The sequence below is a fragment of the Miscanthus floridulus genome, chromosome 8, assembly GCF_019320115.1.
Source record: "Miscanthus floridulus cultivar M001 chromosome 8, ASM1932011v1, whole genome shotgun sequence".
Taxonomy (NCBI): domain Eukaryota; kingdom Viridiplantae; phylum Streptophyta; class Magnoliopsida; order Poales; family Poaceae; genus Miscanthus; species Miscanthus floridulus.
Genome location: NC_089587.1, coordinates 100,941,475 through 100,954,780, shown reverse-complemented (window position 1 = coordinate 100,954,780; position 13,306 = coordinate 100,941,475). Strand labels below are relative to the sequence as shown.

General features: G+C 46.4%; 1 protein-coding gene across 1 annotated transcript; it reads left to right on the top strand.

Moving 5' to 3' along the window:
• Nucleotides 1–5,025: 5,025 nt before the first annotated feature.
• LOC136473102 (protein neprosin-like) lies at nt 5,026–12,360 on the top strand. The gene is made up of 5 exons (XM_066470794.1): nt 5,026–5,760; nt 5,905–6,327; nt 8,615–8,788; nt 11,207–11,260; nt 11,436–12,360. Exons 1-5 carry the CDS (start codon nt 5,359–5,361, stop codon nt 11,985–11,987), a joined length of 1,605 nt encoding a protein of 534 aa, XP_066326891.1. The 5' UTR covers nt 5,026–5,358; the 3' UTR covers nt 11,988–12,360.
• The last annotated feature ends 946 nt before the right edge of the window (nt 12,361–13,306 follow it).

The window sequence follows — 13,306 nt, the reverse complement described above, 5'->3', positions numbered from 1 at the left end:
ATAATAAATGTATTTCTAGAGTGTAATTTTTTTTTCCAAAATAAATATATTTCTACATATAAAACAAACTAACTGTACTTGTCTTTTTTCTACTTTCTCTTTTTCTAAAACGTAATGATTATATCTTTATAGGAGCATATATATATATATATATATATATATATATATATATATATATATATATATATATATATATATAGGGAGAGGCTATTCAGTAGCCAGCTACAGAATAAGTTATTCTGTAGCCATCTCCATTTACCATAATTTTATATACTAATTTACGATAATGTCAATATATATTTACTATAGTTGGGTTACTATAACACACGGGGATATTTACCATAACGTTGTAGTAAACCACTTAGTAAGGAGTTACTATAATCTCATAAATTAACATAGTAATTATCGTAACTCAAAGTGGCTACAGAATAAGTTATTTTGTAGCCAGCTATAGGATAGTAGTTATATATATATATATATATATAACTTCTCACTAACATCGATTTTTTTACCTAAACTCTAGAGGTGCACTTATTTTGGGACGGAGGATGTATGCATTGCATGGCGGCGGCATGCCATCGTCCCTGTGATTGTCCATTTGGTTGTCGGTGTCACACATGCACAGAACACAGGCATGGACGACATGGATATATATGGCCATCGGGCCGGCCCGGCTCGGCACGGCCCGGGCACGGGCCAGGCACGGCCCGCTGGTGTCGGGCCGGCACGGCACGCCGTGCCCCCCGTGCCGTGCCTTACCGGGCCTCGTGCCCCGTTGACAGCCCAAGCACGGCCCCTCGGGCTGAAATTCGGGCCGTGCCGCCAGCACAGCCCGGCCAAAACTTGCGGGCCGTGCCAGCCCACAACCCAAATTGTAGAAAACCACTCATCAGATTCTTAATCAACAGCACATTCATAATTTTGACAAGTCATTCACAGAATCACAAAAACAACTTAACTATTTAACAACTTAACAGCAAGACTCAAACACAACAAAAGACAGAGATTTAAAGATAGAAATGAGCTGTGTGCAATGCTGCCTCATTAAAAACCTTTTTGGGTAAAACTCACCCTTGTGAGAAACCCCAAAAAGGAAAAAAGAGTGCAGCACAGCTCTTATAATGTTCAAATGTTCACAATACAAATACCAGATACAAGCATTATGTCTCAACTCTCAAGCCTCACAGGTCTCAATCTCAACTCTCTCAAACTGAACTCTCAACTCTCAGCTCTCAGGTAGCAGCAGAAGCAGAAGCACTTGCAGATGTGCTAGCAGAAGGAGGCCCAGATCCATCTTCAGGAACATCAAGATACAGATTCTCAAAGGACTCTGCCAGCTCTTGGTTGTCAGTAGAATGTTGAAGTCTTCTATCACCCAGCTCCCAGTCCTTGATGCAAGCAAGCATCTCCACATGTTCAGGCAGAAGTCTTCGGCGCCGCTCCTCAATAATCCTTCCTGTTAAACTGAAACATGATTCTGAAGAGACAGTAGAAATAGGAACAGCCATAATATCTCTTGCCATTATAGAAAGAACAGGATAGGTTAGTTTGTGGTCACGCCACCAGAGAAGCAAATCAAAATCATCCTCATATGCAGTGACATTGTCACTATCCAGATAAGTTGTGAGCTCACAAGCAACAGAGGCAGCAGATTGAGTTGAAGTGGAGACAGAGGCAGGGGGAGGATGACCAACAACAGCTGATGATCCAGGGCCGCCAAAGATCCTTCCCCATGCTTGTTTCCTCTTACCTGAGTTGACTGCAGGATGTACAGGCCTTTGAGACCTTGTAGAACCATACTTGCTGTCATACTTGGCAAATAACTTGTAAATTTCAGTTTTAACATCAGCATAATATTTATTGTAATCAACACCAATGTTCTCTTTAAGTATTACCAGCACATTAAACAAACCTCTCAACTTAGCTCTAGGATCAAGAATGAAAGCAATAGAATATAACAGAGGTATATTTTCCCAATACTTAAGATATTTAAGCTTCATAGGATAGACAACAGCCATTAGATTTTGATCTTTTTCACTTTCATGCAAATGATGAGCAATGTCAAGCATATGGTGCAGAATTAGTGGACTAGTTGGATAGTAAACACCAGATAGAACACATGTTGATTCATAAAATAATTCCAGGAACTCCAATATCTTGGCAGCAATGAGCCAATGTCTTGGAGTCAACAATGTGCAGCCAAAATTTGCATTAATGAACACAGAAAAAACCTCCTTGTAAGGTAGCAAGTGTTTAAGCATAAGGTATGTAGCATTCCATCTCACATCCATATCTAAACCAAACTTTCTAGGTCTAACACCCTGAGCATTGCAATAATTCTTAAACATGGCAATTCTGTGATTAGATGAATTTAAGAAGTTAATAGCAGTTCTAAAATCCTCTGTGTAAGTTTTAAATCTCTTTAAACCAGATTTCACAATTAAATTAATGATATGGCAAGCACAACGCTGATGCATAAGATTATATTTACGCTTATTAGGATCTGATGAAGTAGGTGTCGGATCATAACCTAAATAACATGCAAACATGGGTGTCAAAGTCTCCATTGCCTTAGCATTGGAGGAAGCATTGTCTAGAGTAACAGAATAAATCTTGTCAATCATACCAAATTCCTGAACCACACAAGCAATTTTTTCAGAAATATTCTCACCAGTGTGCTTCACCTCAATCAACCTGAGGCCAATTACCTTTTTTTGTAGCTCCCAATCTGCACTCACATAATGAGCAACTACACTAATGTAGTCCTCCTTAGCATTTCCAGACCATATGTCAGATGTCAAAGCAACAGATGATGCACCAGACAAAACATGATTCTTAAGCATATTACGACGTTCAGTAAATAGAGCACGAAGGTCTCTAGTGGTGGACTGTCTAGACACCCTATGAAACCTAGGGTTATGAGCACGTTGAATGTACTCCTCAAATGCATCTGTATCACCAATACCCAAAGGCAAATCAAGCCTAGCAATCAATCTGCAGAGTTCAGTTCTAGCTACCTCAGGTTTATAATCCTAGTTATGCACAGAACCATCAGGATTGTAAGATAGCCTAGATTGAACCCTATCACGTTGATCAGTTTTCTGCCTACAAGAGTTCTGGTGCCTCTTCAAGTGACCAGTGCCAGCACTAGATCTAGCAGACAAAGTTGACTTACACATCTTACATTTAGCTTTAGTGCAAATCTGTACTCCATTCACAGTCTCAAATATCTCTTCAAAATCATCCCAGACAGGAGATTTACGCTTACCAACCTTACCATTACCACCAGCAGCAGCAACAGATGGAACAGAGTCGTTGGAGTTGGAGCCGACCGGGTTCGCAGACACCGTCGCCCCTTCACCACCGTCGCCGTCTCCGAGATCGACACCGAACAACGCAGCAGCGTCATCACGGATGTCGTCGTCGTTCTCGCCCTCAGGGGCCATGCCAGGCGGAAGCTCGCCATCGTCTTCAGCCATGGCCGCCTCTCCAGCACCATACCTCAACGGTGCGGGTGGCCGCCTTGCTCCTCGCTCTATGCCGCAGCTAGAGCTTGAAGCATCGGCTACCGACCTGCGAAGGAGGAAGGAATAGATCAGTTAGAGATCTCATCAAAAAAAGAAGAAAGATGGGGATTAGGGTTAGCCGGTTAGGGTTAGGGTTAGGTGCTTACCTTCGCAACCGGAGCCCGGTGCCGGAGAAGAAGACGACGACGGCCCCGCGGCCAGAGAAGACGACACAAGGTCAGCAAGGACGGCGAGCGGCGGAGGAGGGACAAACGGGGTCAACAAACTCACATAATCACCGAGATCTAGAGGGGAGAAAGGTAGATGGAGAAGGGAGAGGTAGAGAGGGTGAGGAGCACGCCGGCAGCGGCGGTTCGAGGTCACCGGAGTCGGGGTCGACGACGGCACAGTGGATACGGTCATACGGCGAGGCGAGAGTGCGAGCGGTGGCTGCGGCGCAGTGGACTGGAGAGTGGAGAGCAGGAGAGGAGAGGAGTCAATCGAGTGATTTAGGTTTAGGGTTTGTGAGGGGCGCGGCGCGGGTGCCGGCTGCCTGCCTGCCTCGCGCTTATATGGCAGGGGGCCGGGGAGGCCAGGAGGCCAAAGCGCCGTTGGCCTTGGCCGCTGGGCCGCTAGCAGGCCGCGCGGGAGCCGGGAGCTGCTACCGGGCCGACCTTGGGCCGACGGCCTCTTACCATGCCGGGCCGGGCCAGCCCGCGGGCTTGCGCAACGGCCCAGGCACGGCCTGTAGCTGCGTGCCGGGCCAGCCCGGGCCCAGAGACCCTCGTGCCGGGCCGGACTCGTGTCGGGTCAAATTAGCGGGCCGTGGGCCGGGCTACCGGGCCTCGGGCTGCATGGCCAACTTTGGACATGGACATCTACAAGTCCTGTTGTCTTTGTGCGGCGAGCGTCGATATACGTCCTATTTGTTTGGGTTTGTTTGGCTGATAAGCAATGGCTGAAAGTACTATTGACTGATTTAATATGAGAGAAAAATAATGTTCGTTAACTGATAAGCCATGGTTTATAAGCCAAATACAATCAAGCGAACAGACTGATATAGATAGAGCCTGCTCATACACATCGATCAGCATGTAGGGGCGGACTACGGACTATGGAGGAGCATAGGAAGAGGAGCTAGCAGGAGACTGTGACACAGCATGCACATTAACAGCTTGTTCGTTTGGTCATAAATGATCGTGGATTATAAGTTAAAATATTATTTTTCTTTCACGCCAAAACAGTCAGCATTAATAATTCACTGTCGTTTCGGCCGAAACGAACAGGCTGTAAATTGAGCAAGCGATAGAGGGGTGCGCCTGAGCCTGAGCCTGAGCCTGAGCTGCACCTCGTCATCGTACACCCTTTTCGCTCGATCCTAATATTTTTGTCTCACCGCAAAACAGTCGTAGCGCAGCGCAGACTGTGGCAGCAGAGCATAGTGTGCGCCCAGCCAGCGTCCTTGTGGTGAGGGAGCGCCAGCACCATCAAGCGCTGCCGCCGTGCTGGTTGGTTCCTGTTGAAATGGTAGAATTCAAGGCCTGGCCTGCTCGGTAGGTGAGGGTGGTCGTAACTGGTGGTGGTCAACATCGAATGCCCTCACTCACACACACTCTCACTCTCTGGTCATCGTCTATCTATCGTCAGATCCTCGGTCCTCATCTTGCCTTCTTGAGCTGAGCTGAGGTGACTAGCAGAGGGCCCTCTTCTACTCTTCTTCCTTCTCCCGTTCCGGCCAGTCCCCTTGTTCAACGGTTCAGCCTGCTGAATTGAGTCACCAGTCACCAGACTCACCACCGCCTCTTGATCCATTCCTTGTCCAGTAGTGCAGCAGTGCATCACATTACGACAAATGCAGCTCTCGGCGGACAGCAGGAAGAAGAAGCGGCGGCGGCGGCGGAACCTGCCAGCATGGTCCTGCAGATCTGCTGCCGGCGCCGCTCAAGGTCAGTCTCAGTGCTGCTGCTGCTCTAGCCCCGGTGGCGGCCTCGTGACAACAATCCCGTGCGCATTCTCTCGCTGTTCCGGCGGCGCCTCCTCGTCTGCCGCCTGCGCGCCGGCAGCGGCGGCCGTCCGTGTCGGCACCCAGCAGCACAAGCTGACGATGCTGCTCGTTGCACTCGCGCTCCTCCTCGTCCTCCCTCCTCCTCCAGCTCCATCTCTCGTGGCAGGGGTCTCGGTGTCGCCCGGGAGGATGGCGAGGATCCAGAGCCATCTGGACAGGATCAACAAGACCCCCGTGCGCTCCATCCGGGTAAGAATAAGCAACACGATCTGTCAATGCAACAACAACCGTGTGCTTGTTCCTGTCTGTCGTGTCTCTTGGTTGACGATCATGCATGGCTGATGGAGCCGACGACGGTGGGTTGGTAACTTGGTATTGTTTGTTTCATCTCAGAGCGCGGACGGCGACACCATCGACTGCGTGGCGGCGCACGAGCAGCACGGCCTGGACCATCCGCTCCTCAGGACGCACACCGTCCAGACGGAGCCGCCCGAGGCGCCCATGCCGAGGGGCGGCGGCGGATTCGTCGTCCCAGCCGCGGCTGGCGGTGGCGCTGCGACGACGGCGACGGCGACGAACGGAAGCAGAAGCAGCAGCAGCAGGAACAACGACAGGCATGGCGCGTGGCAGACGTGGCACCACGGCGGGCACTGCCCCAGGGGCACGGTGGCCATCCGGCGGACCACCGCCGAGGACGTGCTGCGCGCCAGGTCCATCTCCCGCTTCAGCCGCAAGAGGAGTCACAGGAACGCGGCGGCCGTCGCCGCCGCACGCGCGGCCAACGCGCCGGACGTCATCACCGGCAATGGCCACGAGGTGAGCCACTGATTTTAATTTACTGCTGCTACTGATAGTCGTAGCTACTACGCATCCAGCTAGATTACCATATTTAGAGATCTCTCATCAAAATCAAGCTAGCTAGCCACTTTATTACTACTACGCTTCCATCGGTGGAGCTGCTGGATCGTCGTCCGTCCGTTAGCGAGTGTTAGCCCTGTTGGCTCGATCTATCAGCTATGCTTTCTCTCCCAACAAAACAGCATTAGCCAATTTATAAGTCATGCTTTGTCTAAATAGTATCAACCAGCTTATAAGCCACGTAAACTATCATACGAACAGAGGTGAGGATTGATCGACCAGTGACGACGCTGGTTTGAACAACCAACGTGTGTAACTCGATGGTACGGTGGCATGCCATGCCTGTTGCCTGTCTGATGAATGGAGAATCAAATTGATTTGTAGCCTGTTCGGAAGGCCGTATCGTATCGTGGATTATTTACTGCTGGCTGATTTGGTGTGAGAGAAAAACATTGTTTCTAGCTAGAAATTTATGATCGTTTACGAACCAGGGAACAGCCTGTTGAATTGCTGATGGATCGGAATCCGATGGGGGAGGAGAGAGCGAGGGCACGCAGTCATGATGAGCGAGTGAGGCCCGGGCGGCTGGCGCGGCGGCGTGGTGGGTGGCGCGCAATAAGTAAGCAATGCAGTATGCAGAGGAGGGAAAGGACGACGCCTGCTGTTTTTCTGCATGCACCGAGCTACTGCAGCAGGAGACGGGGAGGGGGAGGGGGAGAGGAGGCCACGCATGGCATGCCATTACTATTGTTCCCACCAACATTAATTTTAGTCTATCACATCAAATATTTGATACATATATGGAGTATTAAATATAGACTAAAAAATAATTAATTGCACATATTACAACTACTTTATGAAACAAATTTTTTAAGCCTAATTAGCCCCCATGATTTGACAAGAAAAATGCTACAGTAACACATGTTCTAATGACGGATTAATTAGGCTTAATAAATTCGTCTTGCATTTACCGACGGATTCTATAATTTATTTTTTTAATAGTATCCGAACACCTCCCTCATATAACATTCGATGTGATAACCTGAAACTTTACACTCTGGATCTAAACACTACCTCAATTCACATCGGTCGCAGTCCATGGCTGCTTCTTAGGTGGTAGAACTTACTAGCTCTTCGGCTAATGATTTTTTACGGCTGATAAGCCTATTTATTTTGTTACTAGAGAAAAACACTATCTATCATGGTTGATAAGTTGAAGCGAGTATATTACTATCTATCTCGCTAGTACAGTATATTCCTCATTTATGTACTAGTGTATGTTGTTGTTGCTTCGGTGGCATCGTGTATATATATACGTTTTGCTTGATCACTAGCTAGTACGAGCTAGTGATTGCCCGGTTCGGCTTATTTTGTATTTGGCTTGTTCGGTTTTTTTAGCTGAAACAGTATTTTTCTCTTACAACAATTTAGCCCGGAATCATATTTTTCAGTCAGTTTTAGTCAAGTTTGAGACCAGCGAACGGAACCTTGGTCCATACATCTCTGTTAGACGCCGGGGAGTGGCGTGCTCTCGACTCAGAGTGGGTTCAGTGCACCTTTAGTGACGATGGAGCCGGCCATTCGCCCAATCAAGCATGTAAAATGGTCCACGCACTGCTCCAACAATACTCTTCATTCCACGCTATGATGGGTTGCTGAGACAAAAGGCGTGCTGTGGGGAGGGATTATGGGCTCATGGCAAAGGTGGAGTCGTACTGTGTGTCGTAGAGCATGCATGCAGTAAAAGATTGTTCCGGACGGTAACATAGGAGTATGCAGAGGTGAGCGAGTGGGTGGGCATGCATGCAGTAAATGATGGGGTTCGTTGGGCCTGGGCCACCTGCTGCCTGCCTAGTGCCATGCTGCTTAATTACTGTGAAGTGAATTCACTGCATGCACACGTTGTGTCGATCGATCGTCTGTCTTTTGTTCGTTGGTTAGTAATGTTAGCTCGATCGATCGATCGCTAGATCGTCCGTGTAGTATATAGCAGTATATGATGTACATGTACTAGCGGCGGCGGCGGCGGTTTTTTTTCGTCTATATTTAATGCTCCATACACATATCGTAAGATTCGATGTGATGGATACTGTAGCATTTTTTAGGAATTTGGGGTTGGAACTAAACACGCGCATATTATACATACATGCATATTTGTAACCAGCAGTCAGCTTAATTGCTACTAATAATACTGGTATATATAGTATGTATGTAATGATGATATATTTGCATGCGCTGTATGCAGCACGCGATCGCGTACACGGCGCCTTCGCAGCAGCGGGTGTACGGTGCCAAGGCCACCATCAACGTGTGGGATCCGGTCATCCAGGAGTCCAACGGCTTCAGCCTCTCCCAGCTCTGGATCCTCTCCGGCTCCTTCAACGGCTCCGACCTCAACAGCATCGAAGCAGGATGGCAGGTCCGGTTACCAATCCCCTTTTCCATTGCCATGCCATCGATCCCCCCTGTCCCATGCATTGCGCGCAATATCATTAGATTAATTACGAAATGTATTTTTATAATAAATTATTTTAGAGTCGTAAATGTGAATAATATTCACTAGAAATTTAGTTAAACTTAACCATTTTTGATGGCACGCAAACCCTAGTTAGCTAGCTGCTAGTAGTCCAACTGACACTGACATCGATGAACACCGGCGAGTACATGATACATATAAAGTACTAACACTACAGTAGTACGTATATAACAACTGATGAAAACAGGTACCATGTTCTACTATAGTGCTCCTAATTACGTTCTTAATCTCCATATCCTATAGCTAGCTTAGAGCTTACTACGGTCAACCCTGGCAAGTTAAGTTTAATTTGGTCGATTGATGGATCGAGGCCATGGTAGTTGCATCATGCATGCACATGGCCTTCTTAAATGCTTGGATCCATCAGTCGCGCAGAGATCGAGATCCCCGTCGATTATTGAGCATCTCCTCCCGCTCATCGATCGAGCAGCACCTAGCTCGAGGTCAACCCATTCCCATGTGTATCCGCCTGGCTCTGTGCCTCTGCTTGCATGGTTGTCCAGCCAAAATAAGTTATTCTGTAGCCACCTCCATTTACTATAATTTTATATACTAATTTACCATAATGTCAATACATATTTACGATAGTTGGGTTACTATAACACATGGGAATATTTACCATAACGTTATATTAAACCACTTAGTAAGGAGTTACTATAATCTCGTAAATTAACATAGTAATTATCATAACTCAAAGTGGCTACAAAATAAGTTGTTCTGTAGCCAGCTACAGGATAGTAGTTCTATATATATATATATATATATATATATATATATATATATATATATATATATATATATATATATATATATATATATATTCTGAGCTAGACTAGAAAAGCTTGGTCATATTCGGGAGCCACAGCCACATCTCGGTGTCCCGGTACGGTCGAGGCGCCAGAATATATGACTCAACCTATCTGAGTCCAAATCCTGCCATCCTGGTAAGTTAGAAAAAAAAAACTGAAGCAGTTCACTGGCGTCGAAGGATTCAGAGATTTTGGTACGTGGAATTGTTCAGAGCTTCCCGGTTTCCATGGTTGGCAGATTTAGAAGGACGTCCTGAGGAGGCTGACGGACCAGCGGTGACGGCTGAACCAAACGGCCATCATCAGTGCTCAGTGCGGTATTATAATTAGGCGGTCTAGCTAGCTTCGTTGTTCATGATAATTGCCCACATGCATATTTGTGAGGATATGATTTTATTCTCACGCACGCTACGTACCTACCTGCGCTGCAAAACCTTTTTGGTTGCGGCTTGGGAGGGTCACGCATGCAGGGAGTAAATCATTGTGCCAAGCGAAAACGTTTGGCATACTCGTACTACTTGGTCTAAAAACCCCCAATAATTTTAGGTTTGGATTAACTTAAATTTTGTTAAATTTAACAAAATTTATATAAAATAGTATCAACATTTGTATCTCCAAATAGGTTTATTGCAAAAAATATTCTATGATTAGTCTAATGATATTATTATGCATCATAAATATTAGTATTTTTGTAAACTTATCAAAATTTGAGACTAATTCAATCATAAAAAGGAAGTGAGAATTATATTTTTTTTAGGATGAAAGAACTACATAGGTAAAATTGTACTGTGTCCGTCCGTCCATTTGGTTAATTTAATTTGGATTTTCGATTGTTCCCTTGGTTGTGAAGAAAAGGTTGAATTATATATATAAATGTGCTTCCATCCTGGAAAAGGAAATTCTTATTCTGTCCTTAGAGCAACTTCAAGAGTCTCTTTATATCTTTCCTAATTGATAGAAACAGATATTTTGGTGAAAAATATAGTCCAACAACTTTTTTTAATTAGACCTCTAAATATTGTTATCATCCATTCCGGATTTCTCGCTAGCTAAAGATAGAGAGCGAGGTTGTCTATCTGGAGTGTGCACAAGATATAAGCTGCTGGAGGGTAGAAAGATATAGAGAAAGATTTTTATTCAAATAACTCTTCAAATAATGATTTAGAGAGTGGGTTAAGAAAGACTGCTGAGATGCTCCTAGTCAAACTGTTTAGAAAAGAATACCAAGTTACTGACAATCATGACGTCAAATAGGAATACTATAAAACGTATTCTATGACGAATCTAATAAAACTTATCTGGTGCATGTATAATTTAATATTGCTTTTTTCATAAATTTGATCAAACTCAAAAAAAATTTATTTTCGTACTACATTAAAATTACATTCTTTTAGGATAAAGGAAGTAGTAACAATTAATATATTCATATGCCCATAATAATTATTACTGCTATATATCTGAATCTGAAGCTGTGCACGATTTTTCTAGTCAGGTCAGCCCTGAGCTGTACGGGGACAGCAGGCCGAGGCTCTTCACGTACTGGACAGTGAGAATAATCTACCTGCTGCTGCATGTTTATCCATTTCATTTATTTTCAATTCATATTTTGATTTGCATTGCATGCACGGAACTATATGCATTAGTATTACTATATAGTCTAATCTATCGTAGTGGTACTAATAACAAGAACAACACACAATAATGGACACGCATGCACGCAGAGCGACGCGTACGAGGCTACTGGTTGCTACAACGCGCTGTGCCCGGGGTTCGTGCAGACGAGCTCCCGCATCGCCATCGGAGCGTCCATCTCGCCGGTGTCGTCGGCCGGCGGCGCGCAGTACGACATGACGCTGCTGATCTGGAAGGACCCGAAGCTGGGCAACTGGTGGCTCAGCTACGGGGACCAGCTGGTGGGGTACTGGCCGGCGCAGCTGTTCACGCACCTGTCGGACCACGCCACCATGGTGGAGTGGGGCGGCGAGGTGGTGGACACCAGGCCCGGCGGGGTGCACACCGCCACGCAGATGGGGTCCGGGCGCTTCGCCGGCGAGGGGTTCGGCCGGGCCAGCTACTTCCGCAACCTGGAGACGGTGGACGCCGACAACAGCCTGGCCGAGGTGGCGCTGGACGCCATCCAGACGCTGGCCGAGAACCCCGCCTGCTACGACATCCGCAAGGCCTACGACGACGACGGCCAGCACTCCGCCCGCGGGGGATGGGGAACCCACTTCTACTACGGTGGCCCGGGACACAACCCGGCGTGCCCCTGAATCCCTGATGGTCATCTGAATCTATCTGATGAGGCCCCTGACCGTGCCATGGATGGACTACCTCTGCATGCATTTGAATTAATTCATCCACATCTATTAATTAATCGCACATCATGCTGCATCATCTAGCTACTTGGTAGAGTAGTAGTATATGTGCATCTAGAGGACTAGGAGAATGTATCCGTCATGGCTCCCTAAGCTAGCTAGCCAGTCCAGTCCAACAAGAGGACCATATATATCGTGCATGAATGCTTCCACCTGTGTGTACGCGTGGCCAAATTTTGACGTACGTTTTCGTACGTGCAAGCTTTCGCTAATTCTACCTGTAAGGACTTGCAAGCTGTAATTAACTGTCGATTTATCTGTTCTTTCAATCGATCCCAAGGATTTAAAAAATGATTTTCTCGAAACATAGAGATGTTGAAATCGAAAAGATCATCTATAGGTCTAGCGGGTTCTCTATACTTTGAATGCGATATCGAGAGTAGAGGAACAGAGAGAAATAGAAGAAGAACGTGTCGAACCTAACACCGCAGAGGGAGATGGTCCAGAAGCCGCCATCTAGTTCGTCGGTGAAGTCTACGCACGGACAACGACGTTCGGGGAAGAGGTCAATGAAGTTGTCGGTGGAGCGGGGCGGCGCGGTGGGTGGCTTCTCGTCACTGGCTGCGCCCCTCTCTGATCGGGATTAGGGTTTAGGTTTCGATGGGGAGCTCGGCTCAGACGAACCTCGTATCAAAAGCCGCCGCCCCCACCTCTATATATAGCGCAGTATGACAGAGGCTCTCCAGCCATAGTGGGCTAGGCGCCCCCGATCAGGGCGCGGATCAAAGGCGCAACTGGGCCATTGGGCCCAGTTTGGGATTAGAGATCAATCTAACAATCTCCCCCTTGATCTTCTACCATCTTTTAATTTCATATCATTTACTTTTGTTCATTCCATTACAGATTAGCGCATAGAGCATGTTTCATTGTCACGGTCGATTGTCGATAGATTTAACAACTAGAACACACCACTCTGTTCTGAAATAGATACTAAACTTTGGACCTTCATTTGTCCAGGAATTATATGTTTTCCCTTAAACCTATGTCGGCTATATGTTCTCTGAACACGTTGGGTGGTAAGCCATTTGTAAGCGGATCCGTGAGCATCTTTTCGATACTTATATGATCAAGACTTATGACATGATCCCGGACTTTATCTTTCACAACATAATATTTTATGTCAATATGTTTGGCAGTACCACTTAACTTATTGTTGTGACCATACTATACTGCCGAATTATTATCGCAATATAACTTAAGTGGTCTATAGATGC

Excerpts from the sequence above, each read along its gene's own strand:
- LOC136473102 (XM_066470794.1), top strand. The coding sequence starts at position 5,359 with ATGCAGCTCTCGGCGGACAGCAGGAAGAAGAAGCGGCGGCGGCGGCGG. Across the intron at positions 5,761-5,904 it reads CCCCCGTGCGCTCCATCCGG|AGCGCGGACGGCGACACCAT; the intron begins GTAAGAATAAGC and ends GTTTCATCTCAG. Across the intron at positions 6,328-8,614 it reads TCACCGGCAATGGCCACGAG|CACGCGATCGCGTACACGGC; the intron begins GTGAGCCACTGA and ends CGCTGTATGCAG.